The 25,013-nt window shown below is 28.2% G+C and overlaps 2 protein-coding genes and 3 non-coding genes across 6 annotated transcripts; 4 read left to right on the forward strand and 1 right to left on the reverse strand.

Moving 5' to 3' along the window:
* The first annotated feature begins 399 nt into the window (after positions 1-399).
* On the forward strand, positions 400-514 carry LOC131182566 (U5 spliceosomal RNA). The gene has a single exon (XR_009150830.1). It is a non-coding gene; the product is annotated as a U5 spliceosomal RNA (small nuclear RNA).
* Positions 515-2,808: 2,294 nt separating this feature from the next.
* Positions 2,809-2,926, forward strand: LOC131182782 (U5 spliceosomal RNA). The gene has a single exon (XR_009151043.1). It is a non-coding gene; the product is annotated as a U5 spliceosomal RNA (small nuclear RNA).
* Positions 2,927-5,938: 3,012 nt separating this feature from the next.
* On the forward strand, positions 5,939-6,054 carry LOC131182771 (U5 spliceosomal RNA). Its single transcript, XR_009151031.1, has one exon. It is a non-coding gene; the product is annotated as a U5 spliceosomal RNA (small nuclear RNA).
* Positions 6,055-10,308: 4,254 nt separating this feature from the next.
* Positions 10,309-14,643, forward strand: LOC110663890 (glutathione S-transferase DHAR2). Its single transcript, XM_021823366.2, has 6 exons — positions 10,309-10,462; positions 10,585-10,675; positions 11,276-11,419; positions 12,075-12,192; positions 12,298-12,438; positions 14,424-14,643. The coding sequence occupies exons 1-6, from the start codon at positions 10,405-10,407 to the stop codon at positions 14,508-14,510; spliced, it is 639 nt and encodes a 212-aa protein (XP_021679058.2). The 5' UTR covers positions 10,309-10,404; the 3' UTR covers positions 14,511-14,643.
* A 2,497-nt stretch (positions 14,644-17,140) lies between these two features.
* On the reverse strand, positions 17,141-19,689 carry LOC110663889 (uncharacterized). 2 transcript variants are annotated; one of them, XM_021823365.2, is made up of 3 exons: positions 19,313-19,689; positions 18,556-18,661; positions 17,141-17,819 (listed from the first exon to the last, which is right to left on the reverse strand). In XM_021823365.2, the coding sequence occupies exons 1-3, from the start codon at positions 19,313-19,315 to the stop codon at positions 17,674-17,676; spliced, it is 255 nt and encodes an 84-aa protein (XP_021679057.1). In that variant the 5' UTR covers positions 19,316-19,689; the 3' UTR covers positions 17,141-17,673. The 2 variants fall into 2 exon arrangements, with proteins under 2 accessions (XP_021679057.1, XP_021679056.1); XM_021823364.2 differs by lacking the exon at positions 19,313-19,689 and adding an exon at positions 18,811-19,290 and having other exon boundaries at positions 17,146-17,819.
* Positions 19,690-25,013: the final 5,324 nt, after the last annotated feature.

Consider the following 25,013-nt stretch of genomic DNA (forward strand, 5'->3'; position numbering starts at 1 on the left):
TTCTCCCAAGGGTGGGTCTAATCTATAATGGGTGCTTGCAATTCCAGCTACTGAACACAGAAATTCAACAAATCGGCTTTAGAAATGTTGGGAAGTAAGTGAAAGTGTGAAACGTTTTGCTTAGAGCTAGCTTTTGGAAGCCAACTTCTCAACAAACAATGATTCAGATCATATAGTGAAAATCCAAGAAAATGTCTGAAGCTCATCCTTATTTAATGGGTCTGTTAAGAGGAAAATTTAGAGGGAGAAGCCAAGTGTTAAGCTGGGAATGGAAGTGCAAAATGTGAGTCAAGAGAGTAAGTGCAGTTTGGTTTTGAAGTCCCACATCGAATAGTAACGAAGTCAAAGATCAGCGAGGGCCATATAAAATAGCAAGCAAAATCGCTCTGCAAATTACGCGGCCGCGCGATGAGCGCAGAGCGAACTATTCTTTCGCCTTTTACTAAAGAATACCGTGTGCTCGTCGCAATTAGCGGCATACGCCAGTTTTTGGAGGGCTTACTTCACTTAGAAGTGGGCCCACACCAATGCCAATCTAAAATTTTTAAATTTATGAAATATAATATTATTGAAACATGTATTTTTAATTAAATTAATAATTAAAATAATGAAAAATTATATTTAAAAATAATGAAAAATTTATAATTTAGTCATAGTGATATATTTTAATTATTAAATTGTGTTTTATAATATATTTTAATTTATATAATTTAAATATATAAAATAATTTAATTTTTATGTTAGTTGAAAAAAATAATTCATTCAAATATTGAAATATAATATAATGTAAAATTTAAAGATTAAATTATAAATTTTTATAAAATAAAATTATAAATTCAATATGTACAAATCAGATAGACAAAAATCCAATAAAATATTGGATCTTAATGGTTTATTTAATTTATCTTACTCTATATGTTAAATTAAATAATAAGAATAATCCATACTTCATTCAAGGATTTTTTTTTTTAATTACTATTATTATATAGAAAGGATAACTTCATTCAACTAAAAGGAAGCAAAAACATCAGCATTAACAGCTGCAAGAACAGATGAAAAAACAGCAAGGAGAAGATGAATTCAAAGAATTTTAAGGGTTTACCAAAATTTAGTTTTCCCATTTCGCCCTTGAAATAGAAGGAACATGCAAAGAAATCAGAGAGAAAAAAGAAAAAATCAGTGAGGATAACAAAGAAATTATTTTATTTCAAGTACTTTAATATGTAAATATAATGAGAGATCTTTGGACTTACAAATACACATAATAAAAGAAGAAGGTGACTGTTATGGCTTGGTCTAATGGCATAATGGCTTGATGTATTTTCATCCCACTTTGGAAAAAGAAAAATGCACGAGATCTCCATCAATTTCATGCCTTTTCCCTACATTGTAGGAAGGAATTTATGGTGGTGGTGGTGGCGGCGGCGGCGGCTGACGCTGGCACTGGCAGCCACACATAGCCTCCTTTAAAAATTGACAATGAGACGAGGCCAAAATATTCCATGGACCATTATCTTACACTACTCTCTTTTCTGCAAGCCTCTTTCACACATGCCTATGATTAAATTAGCACATGGATCAAATATAATGTTTTTCTGTTTTATATTTTTCCAATAATTATGAAAGAATTTCTTTTTTCACATTAAAAACTTAAAAGCAATATATATATATATATATATATATATATATATATATATAAAGCTTAGTTTTGAAAGCAATTCTAATACCATAAAATCAAAGTTCATTGGTTAAATTATCTTATATATTAGTAATGAAACATACCGGTTAATTGCTATTAAATGTAAAATTAGAGTTAAAAATATAAAATATAATCGAAATAAAATTTGAAATAATTCAGAATAAGTTTAAAAAAAGTGAAGATGAAGTCTAATTCAATAAATCAAGTAGAACCAAATGATTCGATTCGAATTTTTCCTTAATTTGATTTGTTCAATTCAATTTGCTAAAAGTTTTTAAATCAAATCGAATTGAATCAATCACAATCGCAGTTACTTTTATTAAAAATAGAAGACAGGATAGAGAAAAAGGTGAATAAAGATAGAAATAAAAAGAGAGACGGATAAATTTCATAAACTTGGGTTAATTATAGGATAAAAATGTTTTTTTAAGTGTCTAATAATTAATTGAAACATAAATATTAATTAGTTAATTAATGGAAATAAATTATAAAAACTAAATCATTGAATTTTCAAATCACAAAAATTTCTATTAGATTATTATAAATATAAATTAATCGAAATATTTAGCTTCTAAGCAACTACAATATATATATATATATATATATATATATATATATATATATATTCTTAATTACATGGACTTAGGCTTAAAAAACCCGTTAAAATAAATAAGCGTATGATATATGCCATTTCAAATCACAAAAATTTCTATTAGATTATTATAAATATAAATTAATCGAAATATTTAGCTTCTAAGCAACTACAATATATATATATATATATATATATATTCTTAATTACATGGACTTAGGCTTAAAAAACCCGTTAAAATAAATAAGCGTATGATATATGCCATTGCATTGAGATCCATGGAATCAATGGACCTGCTGCCTTAGCAACCCATGTTTCTACTCAGGTTTGAATTCCACTAGGCCTATTTATTTGGGCCGAGGGAGAAGCCTAATGTAAAGCTGGGAGCAAAAGTGCAAAACATAAGTGAAAGAGACTGAGTGCACTTTGGCTTCAGACCCCACATCGAACAGGAATAGGAGAGAGGGATCAGCGAGAGCCTAATAAATGACAAGCTAAATGATCTGACAATTCACGCAGCCGCGCGGTGAGCACAGAGCGAACTATTCTTTCGCCTTTTACTAAAGAATACCGTGTGCTCGCCGCTAAGAGCGGCATACGCCAATTTTTGGAGGGTCCACTTTCTCTTGATGGTGGGCCCACACAAATGTTAGTTTAAATTGGGTAATATTGTGAATATTATTTTTATTTATTAACAATTTTGGTGATTAATTAGCATTTGAAAGTTATGTACTATTATCATTTTTGTTTTAGATATTTTAGTTAATTTTTTGGGAAATAATAATTATTGGTTTACGCTTATAAATAATATTTGTTTAAAGTAATGCTTATAAATAAGTTAAATTAATAATATAAATATCGAATATGAAATAATATATAATGTATTAATAATAATAACTATAAAAAAAACCTAATTAACTAATAAAAATAAAATAAATTATAATTTAATCTCTAAAATTTGATAAAATTTATAATTTAGCTTTTATATTTTTAAAATTAAATAATTTAATGCTTAAAATTTGATAAAATCTATAACTTAATCCTTACCGTTATAATTTCAGTTAAGTTATTATTGATTTTAACAAAAATAATAAAAATACTTTTAACTTTATTTTTAATTTAAAAATAATTTAATCACTAAAATTTTATTTTATTAGCAATCTAGTCATTGAAATTTTGTTAAACCTATAAATTAGTTTTCCTAATTTTAAAATAATAATGATATAAATAAAAGTTTACAAAATTGCAAAGGCTTATTTATACACTGTTATAATATTTAAGGATTAATTTATAAAATATATAGATAATTTTGTAATAAATCAAAATTTTTAATGACTTTAAAGTAATTAATTTATATTTTAATAATTTAAATTTAAATTATTTTATTTAATCCAACTCACATTTTAAAATACAGGAATTAAATTATTACTGAAATAAAATATAAAAAACTAAATTGTTTTTAAATTAAAAATAGAGATAAGAACATTTTAATTATTTTTGCTAAAATTATTGATTCCTTAATAGAATTTTAATGGTAAGAACTAAGTTATAAATTTTATCAAAGTTCATATACTAAATTACTTGTTTTCCCTGTTTCATCCCTGAAATAAAAGGAACATGCAAAAAATCAGAGAGTAAAATGGTCATAATATTATCTAAAGTATTTTCAAAATATTAATTATTTTTTTAGAATAACTTTCAAAATATTAATTTGCAATGCAAAAGAAAGGGTAAAAATGGTATACTTTAAATATTTTTTTACTATGAGTTGAATAATAATTAATTAGTTATAAAATAAAAATAGATTTTTTCTATTATTATAAAACTGATTAATCTCATAACAAGAAAATAAAGAGATTTCTATATTTAACTTGACTTAATTTAGTGGTTACAAGTATATTATTCACCTGACATAATTATGTTAATCTCCACTCTTTCAATTTCTTAACTCAAAAATAATAAAAATAATTAAATTTTTTATATGAAATTAAATTATTAATGGAACCGGAGTATGATTTTTTTTTTTTCCATTCGGTTAGGTGGGGATATTAGGAAATCGGGAATAACCTAGCTCTACTAGATCAAGTGTTATATCTTTATTTACCAGATCAATTCAAATTAGACAAGAACAGGATAATTAAGTTTCTGTTTAATATTGTTATTACAATTGCTGTTTAGAATTTTTTTAAATATATTAATAAAAACATTACTTTGAATTAATATTAATATATTTTAATTTTTAATAATAACTCAAAATATTTTTTTTAAAATTATATTTTTATTATGATCATGATATTAAACGGAACTCTAATGTGTAAAAAATCTTTTTATTTTAGCTAAAATGATACCAGTCAATAACGGTAATGAGTCTATTTTAGGGTTCTAAACTTGATGCAACTCAATTGAAATGAGTTTAGATAGTATATAATTGAATTTAAATAAGTTCAAATTTGAGAAATAATATTTGTGTTAAGTTTGGGTTTCATATGGTGTAGATTTTTATTATCTGAACTTATTTATATAAATAATTAATTAAATATAAAATTTATATTTTTGTAATAATATTTATAAATTTTATATGTATTATATTTTAAATAGAATCAGTTTAAGTATTTTGTAAAATTATTAAAATTTTAAAATATAATTATTAATAAAAATATATTTTATGCTGATTATGAACTAAAATGTATAAATTTAAATGGATTTGGATATTATTCAATTAATAATAATCGGGTTTAGAATGAGTTTGAATAATTTAAAATAAAATATTTGGGATGGATACAAATATTAAAAATAATAATTAAATTTAATTTTCGATAAAATAATTTTTGTGAATATCTTATCCATTGTAATCTCTAATATAAGCTAAGAGCATGCCAAAAAAAATCGAAGCAAGTAAAGAGTTAATTCGTTATATAAAACATATATAATAAATAAAAAATTAAGAGTAGATCTATAAATGATATATATTATTAGAATACCGAATTATTATATATATATATATGTAATAATTCGGTATTCTAATAATATATATCATCTATAGATCTACTCTTATTATATATATATAGTCTTAATCTAAAATTTATAGTATATAAATAGCGATATTTTATAGCCTTCAATAATTTATAAAAGATATTTTACTTTTTATATAATATATATTCTTAAAAAATTAAAAAATTTCAAAAATAATTTAAAATGCAAAATACAAAAACTCTAATGCTGGCTACACAAATATTCTCATAAAGATGGGTCTAGTCTCTGATGGGTGCTTGCAATTTCAGCTATTCACCACAGAAATTATGTAAATCAGTCTTACAAATGTTGGGAAGCAAGTGAAAGTGTGAAACATTTTGCTTAGAGCTTTTGGAAGCCAATTTTTCACAGATAATGATTCAGATGATATAGTGCAAAATGCAAATCCAAGAAAAGTTCAGAATTGAATCTCATCCTTATTTAATGGGTTTGTTAAGGGGAAAATTTTGAGGGAGAAGCACAGTGCAAATCTTGGAGCAGAATTGCAAAATATGTTAAAAGAGAGCGAGTGTAAGTGCAGTTTGGTTTCAAAATCCCACATTGAATAAAAAAGGGAATGAGGGATCAGTGAGAGCCTTATAAAACAACAAGGTAAATAGCTTTATGAACCAAGCAGCCGCGCGGTGAGCACAAAGCGAACTATTCTTTCGCCTTTTACTAAAGAATACCGTGTGCTCGTCGCAATCAGCGGCATACTCTAATTTTTGGAGGGCTCACTTCTTTTGGTGGTGGGCCCGCACCAATGTTAGTCTAAAAGTTCTTCACTCTGGCGTTATATTTGAAATAATTTCTTTTATGCACATTTTGGTTGAGTAATTATATTTTTGAATGAAAAAATGAGGATGGTTATAGTCTGTTTAGATTGATTGTTGAGACAATGTTTAGTCATTGGATGAGTAATTAATGGGATAAATATCGAATATGAAATAATGTATAATGTATTAACAATAACAAATCAGATAAAAAAAAAATAGAAAAGCTAATTAAGTAATAATAAATAATCATTTGAAATTACATTTGACCCAGCACACTTAATTCAAAAGTTCCTTTTTTTTATAATTTTTTTTTTCAAAAAGATTATTCAAAAGATTTTTAAGGGTCCAATAAAATTTTATTTTCTCTATTTCATCCTTGAAATAAAATGAACATACAGAAAAAATCACTGAGTAAAAAAGAAATAAGATTATCTAAAGTACTTTCAAAATATTAATTTGCAATGCAAAAGAAAGGATAAAAATGGTATACTGCTCAAATCATTTTTTGTTTTTTAAGTTTTAAATAATAATTAATAAATTATATAGTAAAAATAAAATTTTTTTTATTAATAAAATTAAGTGATCGAATATGATATTTATTTTAAGTTTTTGTTTAATATTCTTGTTAATAATTTTTTAAAATATATTAATAAAAATATTACTTAAAATTATATTTAATATATTTTAATTTTTGAAATTTAAAATAATTAAATATTTTTTTAAATAATATCTAAAAATATGTTTTTAATATAATATTTTTATTCTAATCATAATGTTAAAAGGAACTTATGTGTAAAAAATCTTTTGCTTTGGCTAAAGAGATACAAGTTAAGAATGACAATGGGTATGATATTTTAGGATATCCAATCTAATCAAACTTTATTAAATAAGTTTAAGCAGTGTATAATTGAATTTGTAATAAGTTTGGATTTAAGAAATAATGTGTATATTAGATTTAGGTTTTATTAGATTTGAATTCTCATTGCCTTAACTCATTTATGTAAATAATAAATTAAATATAAAATTTATATTTTTACAATAACATATATAAATTTTTATATATTATATTTTAAATAAATACAATTTAAGTAGTTTATAAACTTATTGGGATTTTAAAATGTAAATTATTAATAAAAATATATTTTATGCTGATTATTAACTAAAACGTATAAAATTAAATGTATTTAAATATTAATTAATTAATAATAATTAGAATTAAAACAAATTAAGATAATTTAAGATAAATAATTTAAAATGAATATAAATATTGAGAGTAATAATTAAATTTAATTTTAAATAAAATAATTCTCACGAATATTTTACTTATTACTATTTCAATATAACTTAAGAGCATGCCAAAAAAAATCGAAGTAAAGAGTTGACTCGGCAAAAACTAAATGATCCAGATGATTTTCTATTAGTTTGCATGATTCAGTAGATTGACTCGATCATTAGGAGGATTCCCCTTTTTTAAGGGAATTCAAATTCAAAAATTTATAGGAGGTTTTTCAAGTCACATTGAATTGAGATTATATATTAGGGGCGGATCAACCCAAATAAAAGATTAGTTAACTATAAAATTACGTTTACATATTTATATTTATATTATTTAAATTCACTCTTCATAAATTTAAATATTATTTTTTTAATAAAAGATCTATTTTAATTAATAGGTAGTCAACTGAATTATATATATATATATATATATATATATATATATATATATATATATATATATATATATATATATAGTTAATTTTGATTGAGGTTGAGAGTGTATTTGGTTTGGCTTATAAAAATTTAATATATTTATAAGTAAAAAATTATAAGTAAATTAATATTTGGTTTGATTTATAAGTTAAAAAAATATTTAAAATAAATAAAAAATCATAAGTAAAGACTTATCTACTTATTTTAAAATTATTTTTTAATCAAATAAGATACTACATTATTCTAGTAATTTTTAAAAATATCAAAACTATCCTATTTTAACAACTACAATATTAAATGATATATGCTTTTTAGTCATTTTGACAATTTAATTTTCTTTTAAATACTTTTTAATTGAACACTTAAATTATTTAAAAATTAATTTTAAATAATTTTATTAAATAATTAATTTTTTATTTTTAAATTAACATATAAATTAAAAATACATTTTAAGTAAAAAATTAAAAATAATTAGTTAAGCTAAATAATCTCTAAATTTATAACCCTTTAGTTTTATTGATTCATAGGCCGAGTTAGTTTGAAAACCTTAATTAAAAAGGTTATTACTCATTTATGGAAATTTTTAATGTATTACTTATAAATATTAAAAATAAAAATTATTAGTAATTGTTGAAACTTTTATTTCATATAAAATTTAAAAATACTATTATGCTTCCTAGAAATTGATAAAATATGTGACTTATTGGCTTAAGTTGGTGATACGCAAAGTAAAGCAAAAGGTTAACCAAAATGACTTTAGATGCGCATTCGAATAAGTAAAATTGCTTTGAAGACAAGGGAAAAGATAATGACTTTAGATGCGCATTCGAATAAGTAAACTTGCTTTGAAGACAAGGGAAAAGTAGGGGAGAGCAGTTTTCGGTTTAAACCGAAAAATCAAATCGAATTGATTAATTCGGTTCAATCGGTTTAATTTTAAAATTTAATCGGTTCGATTCGATTTATAATTTTGATAATTTTGGTTAATCGGTTCGATTCGGTTATTTTCATAAAAAATAAAAAAAACCGAACCGAACCGAAATTATTAATATGTATATAGGAAATAAAAAAAAATCGAATCAAATTGAATCGAACTGAACCGAAATCAAAGAAAATCGAACCGAACCTTAAGATTTTTGAGTTTTGATTTCTAATTTTTTTTTGTTTTTATGTTTTTATTATTTATATTTAATGTTAAAAATATGAAATTTTATAAATTTCAGTTTGATCGATTTAAAACCGAACCAAACCGATATTTATGGATTCGATTCTGTTTGATTTTCTCTTATCAATCAGTTCGATTCGGTTTTTAAAATTTTCAATTTTTGATTTTATCAGTTCGGTTCGGTTCGAAACCGAACCAACGGTTTGCACACCCCTAGGGAAAAGATAATTGACAATGCCAAGAAAATTGTTGCAAGTGAGAATCACGATTATAATTAAAAAGTATTTTTAATTGTATATATAATGCTACATGATCAGTAATATTTAATAGAAAAATCCTCATTTTATTGACGGTATTAAATCACTGATATTTATTTATCATTTAAAATTTATTTATTTTATGAAAAAAATATTTTTTTCTCTTTTTAAGTGTTTGGAGCATTTAGAAAGATTGATTATGGAAAAATATTTTCTTGATTAAAAAAAAATTAAGTTATTTTTAAGAAAAATGATTTTCTCTTTTTAGTAGTGAGAGTTATTTTTTATTTTTTAGACTTTGATAATTTTATTAAGATTTTATTTTTTTTCGTGAAAAATAATTGTATATTCTGAAAATTCGAACTCGATTAATATTCTCAAAATCCAAACCTGTCTCGAATTTGATTAAAAGTTATTCCAACCACCTAAATCCGTATCAAACTCGATTATTATTATAAAAAAAAGTTTAAACTTGTTTAATTTTATATTATTTAATTAACAATTCACATAAAAAATTATTTTTATTAATAATTTATATTTTAAAAATTTAATAATTTTATAAAATATTTAAATTTTATTTTATTTGAAATAAAATATATAAAAATTATAAATATTATTATAAAAAATATATATTTTATATTTAATTAAATATTTATATAAACGAGTTCGAGATAACAGATATACAATATATAAAATCTGAACTCAACTCGAATATACTCGAACTCATTCTAAACTCGATTATATACTATTTAAACTCATCCCGTTAAAATTTAATCGAATCTAATACCCATAAAAATTGATCTATTATTATCTTTAATTGCATTATACACTTACTTCAACACTTATAAAATAAAATTAAGTCTGAATTATAATTTTAAAGATCTTAAAAATGTCTTAATTCAATTTAGTTGTGTTATAAAATAGTTTAAAAGTTTAAAAAAATTTAGATGTGAAGTAGAGTATTAAAAAAAACAAAAAAAGTAAAAATGATTTTGCAAATAAGCGGCAAGAACTTTCTGGATGTCATCAACAATTCGAGAATGAACGATATGCCAAAATCTAACTGGTCCGGTTCGGTTCAATAACCACCCATGAAAAATAAATACAGGCTCATACTTATCCATCAGCATTTCTGCTTTCTTCATTTCTTCCACTAACCAAGATCACAAGGTTCCCTGCAATTCTTAATAAAAATGGCTTTAGAGATCTGTGTCAAGGCTGCTGTTGGCGCTCCTCATGTTATCGGAGACTGTATGCTCTCTTTCTTTCTCTGTCTCTCGCTATATATGTATACTTTATTTGTGTGGGTGATTATTTGTATGGATTTTGATCAAAATTAGCTTTATGTCATCTTTTGGTTTTGTATATTTCAGGCCCATTCTCCCAAAGAGTTCTCTTGACTTTGGAAGAGAAGAAACTTTCCTATAAGTTGCACCTGATTAATGTCAGTGACAAGCCTCAATGGTATCATAATCAACTAATTTTTTGAGCTGTATATGTTAATAATATATTATTATCCTTTTTCCAAGATTTTTGGGTTTTAATAGTTTATTTGAAGTGCTTGTGCAAATGGGTTTTTGTTGTATCTGCGTGTGCATTGTCTAGTTGTGCAATTTTATGACTTTTGTGCCCCTTTTCCATATATTCAAATGGGTTATGTTTTTGTGCATGTGCCTTTTAGCCCATATGTGCAGCTGTTCTGTTCATATGCTTTAAAATTTTCTAAATTGAAGTATTAATGGTTCGCTTTTGGGGGAAACTAAGAAATTGCCGCATATGGCGGTTCACTTTGAGGAAAGCGACACTCAGTTCTCCACTTCAGGCAAAAACAAGTGTCTGAAATTTTTTTTTTTTTTATGATCACTGTTTAATTACAGAAAATGGATTGGAAATAAATAGTAGTAATAATCTTTTAGTAACTTCTTAATCTATTTTACCAAAAGCAATGATGATTCAAGGCTAGATTACAAAGGTCAAAAGTAGTTGTGACCTTTGTAATATAGGTACCTTTTGAGGTTTTTGTATGTTGTGATTCGTTAGCTGATGATGCTTTTGTTTTTATAGGTTTTTGAAAATAAGCCCAGAAGGGAAGGTGCCAGTGGTGAAATTTGATGACAAATGGGTGCCAGACTCTGATGTGATTGTTGGGATTCTAGAGGAGAAATACCCTGAGCCATCTCTTGTCACCCCTCCTGAATTTGCTTCTGTGTAAGCATCATCTGTCCATCTTTATAGATTTCTCTTTGTTAGTTTGATATTGGTAATCTGCTGAGTGGTTGGATTTTGCTTCTGTTTTTTCCATTGTAAAATGTGGAGGGTTTTCCTGGATGAAATGATGAGATAGATATTATGATTGTATTATTCTTAAATTTTCTTTTACTGATTTTAATATGTAGTTATGATTCTTATTTTCTGCTTATTTATACGGTGCTTTCTCATTTCAGTTTATTTCCATTAGAAATTGTTCTCTAGAGAAGTTCATTGGTAGAGTAAATGTTTCTGTCTTGTTCCTTCTATATTGATTATCTTTTTATCATCAAGCTTGGAGAAACTATCTTTCTATCTTTTGTCTTCCAGGTTTACGAGTTTTCTGTTTTTCTATCTTTTATATGAAAAAATTTCCTAGGATATGTTCTATGTGAAACAAATAAATGTTTGCCTTTGCTCATGCTCATTTTTGCACTTGCGTGTATTTGTGCATGTAATATGTTAATTATTTAATCTCTTTCTCTACTTTTTTAATCAGTCATCTGTTAAAAAAGCAGATAAATATCTGAAATATATGTAAAATTTCAAAAATACTTTGAATTTAAAGTTTTTCTGCATCCTTAACTTTGCATCCATATGTTGTGTGAGAGTGCAGAGGTTCAAAGATATTCCCATCTTTTGTCAAATTCTTGAAGAGCAAAGATTCCAACGATGGATCTGAGCAGGCATTGCTTGAGGAATTGAAGGCATTGGAAGAGCACCTTAAGGCACATGTATATATACAATTGAAACACAAACATAAATTAATAAAGGAGTTTGATTCCTTTTTATTTTTTTAGTATAGAAATACAAATTGATGTGTTGGAGCATTAAATCAGGGTCCATTTATTGCTGGAGAAAAGATCATTGCTGTGGAACTGAGCTTGGCACCAAAGCTGTACCATCTTGAGGTTGCTCTTGGCCATTTTAAAAAGTGGACTGTCCCTGAAAACTTGCCTTATGTCCACAATTACATGGAGGTATGTGGTTGTTATTACATACATGATAATTTTTTTTTGTTTATCTGATTTCCACTAAAACAAATTGTATGGTTCCACAAATGCGATATAATTCAGTTTTGGCAAGTTACTCCTTCTTGTTAAAATATTGGAGTTTGGAAGCCCCCATTCACGTAAAGTATATGATATCTTGTTGTTTGTTGCTGCTTTTTTCCAATCCCTGCTTATGATTGTGGAACAAGAAATAATTGGGATATTAATGACATGTAAGGCATTTAATAATAATAAAAATTTATAATAATGGTTATAATTTAATTAATACTATAAAAACTAAGAGTTATAGTTATACAACTCAACTCAACTAAGCCTTTATCCAAAAAATTTGGAGTCGTATATGGATTCGTTTTTTCAACTCTGAACGATTTTGGGTTAAATCCTCAGAAGTGTGTAATGCTTCTAAGTCATGGTGTACTACTCTCCTCCAAGTCAATTTAGGTCTACCCCTTTTTTTCTTTCTATCCTCTAACCTAATGTGCTCTACTTGTCTAACTGGAGCCTCCGTATGTCTACGCTTCACATGACCAAACCACCTCAATCTCCCTTCTCTCAACTTATCTTCAATTGGCACCACTCCTACCTTTTCTCTAATACTCTCATTACGGACTTTATCTAGTCTAGTATGGTCACTCATCCACCTTAACATTCTCATCTCTGCAACTCTTATCTTAGATGCATGCGACTCTTTCAGTGCCCAACACTCACTACCATATAACATAGCCGGTCGTATGGCTGTACAGTAAAATTTTCCTTTCAATTTATTGGGAATCTTACGATCACATAAAACTCCCGTGGCACGTCTCCACTTCAACCATCCGGCTTTAATCCTATGACTAACATCCTCCTCACATCCCCCATCTACTTGAAGGACTGAGCCTAGATATTTAAAGTGATTACTTTGTAACAGTACCACTCTATTCAAACTAACTCCCTCCCTATCACCAGTTTGGCCTTCACTGAACTTGCAATGCATGTATTCTGTCTTTGTCCTACTTAACTTAAAACCCTTTGACTCTAGAGTACTTCTTCAAAGTTCTAGCTTTCTACTTAACTTAAAACCATTCTCTTATTGTTCACAATAATTATAAAATCATGTACTTAATTACTTGTAATTAAAAAAATTATGACAATAGTTACAATTTAATTAATATTAAGAAACTAAAAGTCATAGTTATAAACTATATAAATTAATATTAAACATAAAAAATTAAATTAGTTACCTCCTAATGCGATAAAAGGTACAATGTCCAATCAAAATTTTGTCTCAAACTTGTCAAATGATATTTTAGTGACCAATAAATTAAGAGAAGATGATGAACAATTTGTGCAAATATCACTGAGGTAATTTTCATCTTATAACAATTTATTTATATATATTTTATTGATATTTTATTATTTATTTTTCATATTTGTTTTTTATATATATCTTCACATTTTTTTTATGAACTATTCTTAAAACTTTTTAAATAAATTAAGTATAAATATATTGGAAAAGTTATGTAGCCATATTTTTATTCAATTAAATAATATACCAATAATAAATGGGGATAAAATCTCATGATGTTATCTCTTAAGTCTTAATATCCAATTAATTGAAATATGGCTGGAAGTAGGTTTCATCATTTAGCCTTTGGATTACCATTTCTCAACTCTGTAGTTGACTGATGCATATATAATGAGAAAAGGGTCTTTGTTGTGTTGAAGTAGTGTTAAATTATTATGATATTGATGATTTTGAGCTTCGCCTTGGAACCAAATCTCTCTCTCCCTCCGACTGATTGTGTGTGCGCGTTAGGGTAGACTCGGCCAAGGGCAAGTTTGGCCAGGTCTATGTTGGGGCGGACATTGTGTGGCATAAGTACTCCCTTCTTCATATATGTTAGTGCAGCCATGAATTATAAGTTGTTGGAGACTGCAAATTGATATAAATTTGACATCTTGTTTTGCAGTTGCTCTTCTCCCGGGAATCTTTCCAGAAGACCAAGGCTACAACGGAACATGTGATCGCAGGGTGGGAGCCTAAGGTCAATGCATGAAGTAGTTCTGAGTATTCTATGAAATATGGTTGAAACTTGAGAATTGTGTATCAAACTTGTAAAAACCCAGATGTATGCCAGTGGTTGTGTCACCTTCTATGATTTAATAATGGTATTTGCTATTAATTAGTAATGGCTGACTTTTTTTTTACGATCGAGATTTCACAGTGCTGAAAATGACTTCAATGTCATTGAGTTGAAATTCATTGATTCATTGGCGACTTTTATTTTATTTTAGTTGTATAATTTAATAAAATATTTAAAAATGTATTTCTTTTTTCTAATTATTAAGATATAAATAAGTTATATTAAATCAAGGTAAATTAGAATTATTTTTTCATGCATATAATTAAAAATGATTTTAGCAAAATATTTTAGTGTACTATAATCCCATTTAAGGTATTAACTAAGTTTATCTCACCATACTCGTCCACGTGCCATAGCAAACCACAAATTAGTTGCACCTTGCAGGACCTAACGATGAGAGTTGTGGATGCTATTTGAGGCTTGGTTTATATTTGGGGGAAAAAAAAACTTTTAGACTTTATGTGAGATTTAATAAGTTTAAAATTAAATTTTAAACTTAAATAAAAATTGAATTTTTTAATTAAAATTCAATAATTTTTTTTAAAAAATTTTTATTTTTAATTTTAAGATATTAAAAATTATTTATAATTTTTAATTAAAATAAAATTTAAGGAAGGAGAAATTAGAGAATATAATGAATAAAAATTTATTATTTTTAATATTTATTATTAAAAAAAAAAGAAAATAATATTTTTATTTTTTTTAAAAAAAAGCCTATTTAGCTTTGATTAAAAAAATTTCATCCTTGTTTATTCTAAAATTAATTTTGAGCTTATTTAGCGCATAATATTTCTTTTATACTGTTTGAGTTCTCCATCCTTCAAAAGCCATAAGAGAATGAGAATGTCTGCTTTCTTCCATAGCTCCGGGCTTTTCAAGTTGACTGTTTGTGGATTCTAATTCCTAACTCTGTCTCTCTTAAATATGGGGAAGGTTTTTGTTTTGGGGTCTCATGGTACGGCTATCTGCCTGGCTTGACACTTCTATCCTATTCTTAGTGAATTAAAGCTTTCCCGGCGTCGGTCATTCTATCTTCGACGGCGGCGCTCAACATTCTTGCAGCCGAAGGTCTTTGTGTTTCAAATTTCAATAGTCTCTTGCCCCTTGCTAGGGTTTGTGTTGTATGGGCTTGGACTTATTGTGGGCTTGAAGATTGGGCTTTCGTTTGTGGTCTTTTCTGTTTTGTATATATCATGTTTTAATTTCTAAATTTTAAAAAATTAATGATTTAATTTTTAAATTTTACACTATATTATATTTAAATTTTAAAATTTAAAAAATTAATTTTTTAATTTTAATATATATAATAATTTAATTTTTATAATTTTAATATTTATAAAAAAATTAACTTATTTTATATATTAAAATTATACAGATTAAATAAAATTTATAACTAAATTATAAATTTTAAAAAAAAATTGAAAAGAAAAGAAACGTAGCAATTGCCTTCTTTTCTACGCCAATGTCATACTCTGACGTAAATAAACAAATATTTCATTATCTCATATCACGATTTGATGTGAGAACTTGTAAAATTGATTTCAGACCACTGGTTCTTGGAGAAGCCGCCGACAACATCCCCTTCATAATAAAAATAAAAGTTCCTGATGATGACCGCGGCCGGTTATAGCAGCAGTCCCCACCTTATTCTTAATTTTCTTTTTTATTATATTAAATGTAAATAATTACTTTTTAATTATTATTATTAACATTTTTATTTTTCTATTTTAAAAAAAATATTAAAAAAAAAATTCTTTACATTTGATTTCATCCAGTCACTTTTTAATTATATTCCAGCATATTCATTAAGTCAAATAAATCAAATAAGAGTTAGAATTTTAGATAAATTATTATTTCATTCTCGAATTTTATTATTAACAATATCTTTATTTTTTTATTTTAAAAATTAATTAATTAAAACACCTTTAAAATATTAATTTCAAAAAGATGTTTTAATTTTTTTATTGAAGTATTATAATTAAATATATAGATTCATTTTATCATAAATCTAACACAAAAATATATGATATTCATATATTTAATAAGTAAATCCTATCATATATCTTATATTTGCTTAAATTTTGAATATATCTTAATGGATTCAAATTATAATCAATCAGAAAGTTTCACACTGTGACCATTTAGATAAAAAATGAGATATGTGGTCTAACCTTTATTAGAATTAGAGTTTAAAAATTTTGAGCGATTATATCTTACTTTTTCATTATAATAAAAAATTCTCTTTTTTTTTTTGTTGATGTATACCTTACAGTCAAACCAAATAAATTCTGTGTTATTTTTATTCTCTTTTTTTATATTATGTGATTATGCAATTGCGTATGTACCTTAAATTTACATGCCTGTTATAACAATCCTGAATACATAATACATCTAAGTAAGAAAAATTCTTAAATGAAAAAGAAATAATCGAAATAACTAAAACATTTAATGAAACTAAAAAAATTTCTTATAATGAATAAAAAGTAATATACCCTTAAACTAAGGGCAAAGACTAGACCTAAATAAACATCACGTGCTATTTCATTCCAAGTGAGACAAAGCCAAAAACTTCACAAGACAACTATATTTGATGCAGCCTCCCGATTCCAGGTGTCTCTATCTTAAACCTCAAGAACCCTCATACAACTATTCAATTATTATGTAGAGTGTAATTTTCAAATCCAATCAAAATCCACCATTTCACATTGATGAATCATGGTTTCATTACACGAAAGTTTACACGAAATGCAAGAAATTTTAACAATACAATGACGTGTCATGAAGTGATTGGTTACATGGGATTTTCATTCCATGGGGGACCATGAAGATGAATATATTACAGGTTTTACCAGCTATTTTCAGGGATGAAATCCATATATTCATAAATAATTTACCCTTCAGCAGTATAGCTTAACAAATGCATCTAATAGGACCACAAGCACAAATGAGACATCAAATCTAATTTCTCTTGTGTTTTTGGCAGGATTAGATTTGGAAGGGAAAGCCAAAACTACCGACCAGAACACAAGAGAGAGAGAGAGAGAGAGATCATTTCACATAGTATCATTGTAATGTTTTAGTTATCGGAATCTTTAGAGGATTCAGAGATCATCTTCTGGATCATTTGACTAGTTTCCTCCTCGGACATTCTATCATCTTTGCTTTTGGATTGAGCATATGCGTCGAAGAATTCCTTGTTCTCTTTCTCCAATTCGTTCCACACTGCACATATACACATATAATCAATTCGCAATAATGTTATGTGATCACTTATGTGTAATCACTCTGTGTACTTCTGTAAGAGAGAACAGAAGCACTCCGTATCAAAGCTGCTCAAAGTCGCCTTTCAGACTGTTTTATAATCCACTAATTTCATTAGAGCTTGTAGGTGGAAATATAACAAGTTTTGATCTTAGTTTTGGAGTTGGATATTGGATTTAAAAGGTTAAAACCAAGCTACTGAAGTTAGCTAGCTTAGAGAACAGCTTATAATTATGTAGACCTTTTTGAAGATTTTGAGGCAAAACAGGTTCAGCTCAATCTTGTCTCTAATTTAAATAAAGGATTTCATTTAACTGAAGAGTAGCCATGATTGACTAGAAAACAGAGTGAATCTTATATTCATCCAAAAGAAGAAGTTGAAACCAGTTACGCACGACCATGTAGGGTTTACCCATAATTTTTAAAAGATCATGCATGAAATAGCTAAAACTAGTTCAAACCCATACAAGAACCTGTTGATTTTTCAACTCAAAACTTCTTTTAGAATCCGACTATTCATGTTACACGTGAATCTCAATAGGGTGGTGACTGTATACAGATAAGAAATGGAATATGTGAAGCCTAGTTATTCATATTTCACCCCTGATAGAGTATAAGCATCAACCTTTTTGTTGCCTCAACAATTAAGATCTTGCAAAGTCAAGGATTTGATAATTGGTGTAAAAGCGAAACAAACCAGTAGATGTGATGATAGGCTCAATGTTTGCATGTTTAGAGAGGGCTTCCATGCACTCCTCTTTTGTCATGTGAAAGATCAAACACTTCTCTATGAGATGCTGCACCTAAACAAGTCATAATCATAGCCATCAACAACCAAAAATAGAAAAAATAAACCCAGTAGGATTATGACTGGTAAATCAATACAAAGTGATGGAGGGGATCAAAGTGTAATGATCAATCAAGAAAAAAGTTAAATTCTTCAGAGACTAACCATGTGTATGTATGAAGCAGAAGAGTCCCCCATGATCAAAATAAAAAACACAATTATATTATCACTTTTATGCAACTTGAATAAGGAGAATGAAATCTCTCTTTAGAGAATAGAGTTGGTGCAATATTGTGATCTGATGAAGCACATAAAGAGTGATGTGAAAATGGAAAAATATAGCACCTAAAAGGGCTAGGGGCTGCTGGGGAGATGGGTCCAGGAGTCCCACGTGGGAATCTGTTGATAATTGGTTGGGAAAGGATTAGAGGAGATTTGTAAATGACTATTCGTTTGTCTTGTAGGATTACCATTAGGCATACCCCCTCCACGTGATTAGTGGGTCCCTGTATCTAGAAATTCTTTGAAGAAGACAAACCCACTACTCCCAGATGGCATCCTCCAACAGTAGAAAATGATCCCCCTCCTCCTACAACCTCTTGCCGCTCCTTCCTCACAAAATAACATAACAAGTATCAACAGCATATTTAATGTTTTATAAGCTCACCATATGAACACGTCAGAGGAACCTTGGTAATTCAATCGCCATGCCTTAAAACTCTTTCCCAGCATACAGAACTGGACCCAATCCTCTGCAGTTCCACTGACCGACTTCTGTAAAGTTCTTCTAATCATATATATTCAAAGATTAACAATTAAAACAAAGTCATATTGTCTTACTGAGTATTAAATAAGTGATCAATTGTTTTTATACCTTTATTTTTTGTGTACTAGAAATTTTTACCACCTAACCCAATTCACTTGTTGCTTTATTATGATGTTTTCAGCACAAGGTAATTGTCATGTTGACATGACAATATATTTTATCTTTTATTTCTGATTTTAATAGATGGAATTGAGAATGTGTTTAGAATTATAGAGGAAGCAAATCCAACAAAGATAGCCCATACCATTGATCATGACATTCAGCAACTAGTGGCACAGCCAAGCTAACCCGCCGCCCGTCACCAATTTCTTCTCTTAGTAAGAAAGAGACTTCTATGGGGATATTTCCCCATTTGCGATCTTCATTATCTAGCTTCTAATGGCTGTATCCTTCTTTACATTTCAATCATGTCTGCTAGCAGTATATATTCATTCTCTGGCCTACTACATATGCATAGAATCACTTGGCTTTGCAACTCCACCTCTTCTGCAGGTAACACAGACAAATGTTGAATAAGAATCATAGTCATGGTAGAAAATGCATTTGAAACCAAGGAAAAAATATATTTTCTTCTAAAACAATATGAAAATCACATGATCATTGACCTATGATCACTGGAAAAAGTTTTAAAAATATAGTTTCTTGATTAAATGCATGAACATTTTGTCCTCTTGCTAGTGGTTCTTGACAGGTTTGTCTTTTCTCTCTTCCAGTTCATCATCCAGTGCCATCAACATATTCCCACTGGAAATAGCATACAAATCAATTGGACTCTGTGGAACAATAAACCAATCAAGAATAGACCAAGCATCCAAAGAAAAGGCAAATTGTTTGCATCTCCAAGATATTTTTCTTCAAATAATTAAGCAGTCGTTCAATTGAGATTTTGACTCCCCTTAGGTCTTCCCTACCTGTGAAAAGCCATATAGAATATTCAAGACTGAGGGAAAACTGATATTTTTATATATTTAATAACTGCTCATAAATCCAAGAAGAAAGGGATTTTTTTTTTTAATGTTCATTGATCTTCTAAACAACAAGCTCTAGATGTAGTTATCCTTCACCAAGTTAACTGTGTGCCTTCCAAATTTTTCTTAGCATTCTTTTTTCACCAACATCTAAGTACTAGGAAACAATATTGCAGAGCAAAACCAGTACATCATTCATCTGTGGTTCACCTAGGAGGGTCACCAACAATCACAGAATGTGAATTGACAGCATGAGAACATGTGTACACGTCTCAAGAAAGATGCTGCAATTTGAGCCTATTTTCCAAGTCAGCTGACACCAATAGCCATAATTTGATATCATTGTAGATGGCGCTTGATGATGTGTCATATGCTGATTGGTTTATGACGGCAAGTAAGAGTAAAATTTTCATCCCTATAGAATTTTCAAGTTTTTAAGCTTGGTACTTTTGTCTTGTTCTTAGCCCCTCATGATTTCTAAATTGTTTTCAGCATCAGACAGACCACTACAAGACAGAGAAGATGGAAATTAAACAGGAATGTACCACAGATAGATCTATTATTGGTATTGCTCTCAAAAGCACAAGAAAACAGTTAATGTACAGTCACCAGTCATGCACCCAGTTGGCTGGCAAAAACCATGTCTCCATCAACCATAGTCAGCTCAATCAACATCATAGATGCAATACTCTTGCAAAAATAAAAATCAAATGGAACAGAAATCATTAATTTTTAGCAATTATTATGATTTAGTGTAATGGTTATGACCTGAAGGTCATGAGTTGAAGCCAGGGAAACAACCTATCTGCAAAGCAAGAGTAAGGCTGCGTAAATCAATCTTCCCAGAGTCCAAAAGTGTGGGACGCTTTGTACACTTAGGCATGATTATAGGATCATATAGTACAAGAAACTCATGTTGGTTCCTTTACTTGGAGGTAATTCTGGATGGGTTCATTATAAAGAGAATCCAATATTAAATTCCTGCTTCAGGATTATTGTTCTAGGAGGTACAAGAAGACGGAGGAGAAAGTAACAGCAAATAAACACAATGTTCAGATTTGATTAACCTCATAAATAATTCATTTGTTACCTGCAATGACAATCATCTCTTAGTGATCATTTTGTTTCTGCAACTTGGATGAAAGTTTCACCATGCACAGCACTTGCCAACTTTGCCTTTTGGGTGGTGTGAAACTGAATGAATCCATAGAGTGAAACTATGAAATTTTAAAATACATGATTTTCAACGCCACACAAGCAATTTTCAATTTCATAAAATATAGATGCTAAGCGAAAGTCTGCATCAAAATTTCATGATGGGCGTTCTCTGAGCCATTGGATGGAAAAAGTTTCCATATATCCAACCACAATTAAAACATGCAAATTGCACGCAAATTATCTCACAATGTCTACCAATCATCAAAATAGAAGTTCAGGAAATCACCGTCCATCACAGCTTGACTAATGTATCAAGATGATTTTAAATGATATCATTATAGATTGAGCATGATGATGTGTCAAGTGCTGATTGTCTCACAATAGAAACTAGTATATTATTCTCCTATCTTGGACCCACTAGTCCTTACTGCTTTAATATCTAATATGCAAATGATAGAGAAAGATCATGTCATACGAGAAAGATAAGATTCAACTTGAGCAGAAATATTTGTAAATTACTAATAACAGACCTATAATTAAGTAGCAATTCTCGCCCATAACAATCTTGGCAGTATATTAGATTTTAATAAGCAGAAAAGCTCAAAAGACTTCTGTTTTAGGCATTGTAATGAGGAAGGCTTTCTCATACCTCCCTCACCTGTTCCAGTTCTAATTCCTTGAAATCCTTGGAAAAATAGCAACAAGGTCAGGAAAGACACAAGATCCACATTTAGTGGATGAGAGTATCCTTACTCCTTATCCAAAACCAGTAGCAGAATTATTAAGTTCACACAAAAGGCCAATGATTCTTTATCTAACGCTATCACCTCATTGCTTTCAACAGATGTGATTAAGGTTGTGGTTCATGTTCAAAGAGAAGTATATAGCTTAGAGCTCCACATAAAAGGGGATTTCATGCCTAGAGTGGCCAGGACCATTGCAATTGTGAAGATTGATTTTGTGATTTCAGGTTTCCCCTGCACCTTGATACAAAGAAAAATCCTAAATTGTCTAGGCGGTTGTATTTCTTCCTTTATATTAAAAAATCAAATACGGTTTAATGCACATGAATTCATTACCAAACCATATAAAACTTTTGTTTCATTTTTGTTTCTCTGCAACCTCTTATATGTATGTGTTGTATGAGTTATTTCCAATAGATTCATCAAGAAAATGCATATTGTTTGCATAACTGATAGAATATGAAAAAAAATATATAAATTAGGAATACTGGAAAATAGGACTGTGCACGATTCTTGGGGGAACCGAACCGAACAACAATACCGAACCGATAAGAACTGTACCGAACAGAATTTATTTTGATACTTTAGTTCGATTTTGGTTCTTTATTAAGAACTGAACCAAAACCGTACTGAAACCAAACCAAAACCGTACCGAATTGTAACCGAACCGAGAATCGAATTTATACATATGTTTTTTTAGATGTATTATATACTTTTAATATAATTATATATATTTATATATGTATATAATTATGAACTAAATACAACTTAATATTATATTTATTTTTCTATATTAATATATATATATATTAATTCTTAATTATATTTGCATCTTATAGTTAAATATTATATGATTAATAAATAGTTAAAATGTGTATTATATTATATAATATATTTAATCCTAAGTTATATATGCACTTTATAATTAAAGATGATATAATTTAGGAATAATTAAAAAATATATTATATGATATATTATGTATTAATAACTCAATTCAAAACTTAAATGCTAATTCAAGCATGACTTTTTAAGGAAATAATTAAATAAAATTACTTTAAGAATCGAGAACCGAACTGGAATCGTACCGAACTGAATCGAAACCGAAAAACTGATAACTGTACTGAACTGAAACCGAAACAATGAAGAACCGAACCAGAGCCGTACTAAAATTTTGAAATTCCGATTCGATTCCGGTTCCTAGGCAAATCCCGAATTGAACTGGAATCGAACACCTCTACTGGAAAACATTTCAAAGTCAAAGCAAAGATAGATAGATAGCAGGACCACTTTCACAAAGGGAATTCAAGATAACTTGTTTGAACAAAAGATATAAAATTATACACAGTTCCATGGCCACTATTATTTGATAGTAGCCTTGCCTCATCAACTCTAGGAAAAGGCATAACATATATTTTCCGGCCCTTCCTCTTTTCCATTAAAGTTATAACCATTTAACTCTCAGCAGCATGCTATTAACAATGTATAAACTACCAGTCTCTGCGTACAAGAATTATTAAGATATGATCCGAGTATGTTTCAATCCTCTTACATTGCCTTGAGTCCCACTATTTTGTGAGAAGATTGAAGCAAGGTGCTGTCTCACGCAGTGATTTTTCCTTTCATAAACGTCTATCAATCTATGTTTGTTTTCTGCTAAGAAAGAAATCTATCAAATGTTTTTTATGGCTTTCAAAATTTCTCATACTCAAAATTATTTATTCACAAAGAGAGAGAAAACTATGCCATGCAATCTTAATCATCCATGCTTTTTGCATTTGCTACCCCATATTTGCGGTTCCACATGTGTGATGCATATATAACATAACCAATATTGCATGCAGAGTCATATCAATTGCAATTCTGAAACTCCATTTATACAGCAGAAAATAATGTTTGTGAAAAATATTTTTTTGAAAAAATTAAGAAATTTAATTATTTTCTGCTAGTTGATTACAAAAGTAGAATTAATTGCAAAATATACTGAAAAATATTAATTTTTCTTTTCTAATAAGACCATAAAGACCATTTTTTTTAATATATAGTTACATTACACACACACCCGCACCAAAAAAAGATATTTTGTGGTGCTCCTCTCATCATATAACATTACTTCAATACCATAATTGGCACTGTTTCAGCAATGCTATATGCTACAAAGATGAGTTGCCACAAAATCCAACACAGCAGACAAATTCCATGAGTTAAAGATTCCCTTAGATTTGCTTTGTACTAGCACTTCAATTGTACATTTTTAATTCATTTATCTTTCATATTTGCGTAATTGTTTGTTTACATAGTTTGATTCTTGATTGAACTTCATATCTTATGATAGGGTCCCATCCAAGATCTTAACAAATACCACACGTCTTCATAGGAAAAATAAGAAAATCGTACAATATGAAAGATACCTGTTGGACTTTAGCTGATTCAACACATGCTTTTTTTGGTCCCCTCTGCCGAAAAAAAAAAGCAATCAATGAATAGAAATTAGTATGATGATGGACTCTGATTGTTCCAATGGGAACTCAGGTCGGCTAAGAATTAATCTTAATCAACCTCCATGGCTCCATCTGCTGCTTGATAAAATGCCCAAATGTGTAATTATCAAATCAAGTCCACTTTAAGAAAGTCCATCTAACATTCTTAAGAAGGTTATCTCAGGTCAACTTAAA

Source organism: Hevea brasiliensis, chromosome 8 (assembly GCF_030052815.1).
Source record: "Hevea brasiliensis isolate MT/VB/25A 57/8 chromosome 8, ASM3005281v1, whole genome shotgun sequence".
NCBI lineage: Eukaryota > Viridiplantae > Streptophyta > Magnoliopsida > Malpighiales > Euphorbiaceae > Hevea > Hevea brasiliensis.

Excerpts from the sequence above, each read along its gene's own strand:
- LOC110663890 (XM_021823366.2), top strand. The coding sequence starts at position 10,405 with ATGGCTTTAGAGATCTGTGTCAAGGCTGCTGTTGGCGCTCCTCATGTT. Across the intron at positions 10,676-11,275 it reads GTCAGTGACAAGCCTCAATG|GTTTTTGAAAATAAGCCCAG; the intron begins GTATCATAATCA and ends TTGTTTTTATAG. Across the intron at positions 12,193-12,297 it reads AAGAGCACCTTAAGGCACAT|GGTCCATTTATTGCTGGAGA; the intron begins GTATATATACAA and ends GCATTAAATCAG.
- LOC110663889 (XM_021823364.2), bottom strand. The coding sequence starts at position 18,843 with ATGGGGGACTCTTCTGCTTCATACATACACATG. Across the intron at positions 18,662-18,810 it reads CTGCTTCATACATACACATG|GTGCAGCATCTCATAGAGAA; the intron begins GTTAGTCTCTGA and ends TGACTTGTTTAG. Across the intron at positions 17,820-18,555 it reads GCCTATCATCACATCTACTG|TGTGGAACGAATTGGAGAAA; the intron begins GTTTGTTTCGCT and ends GTATATGTGCAG.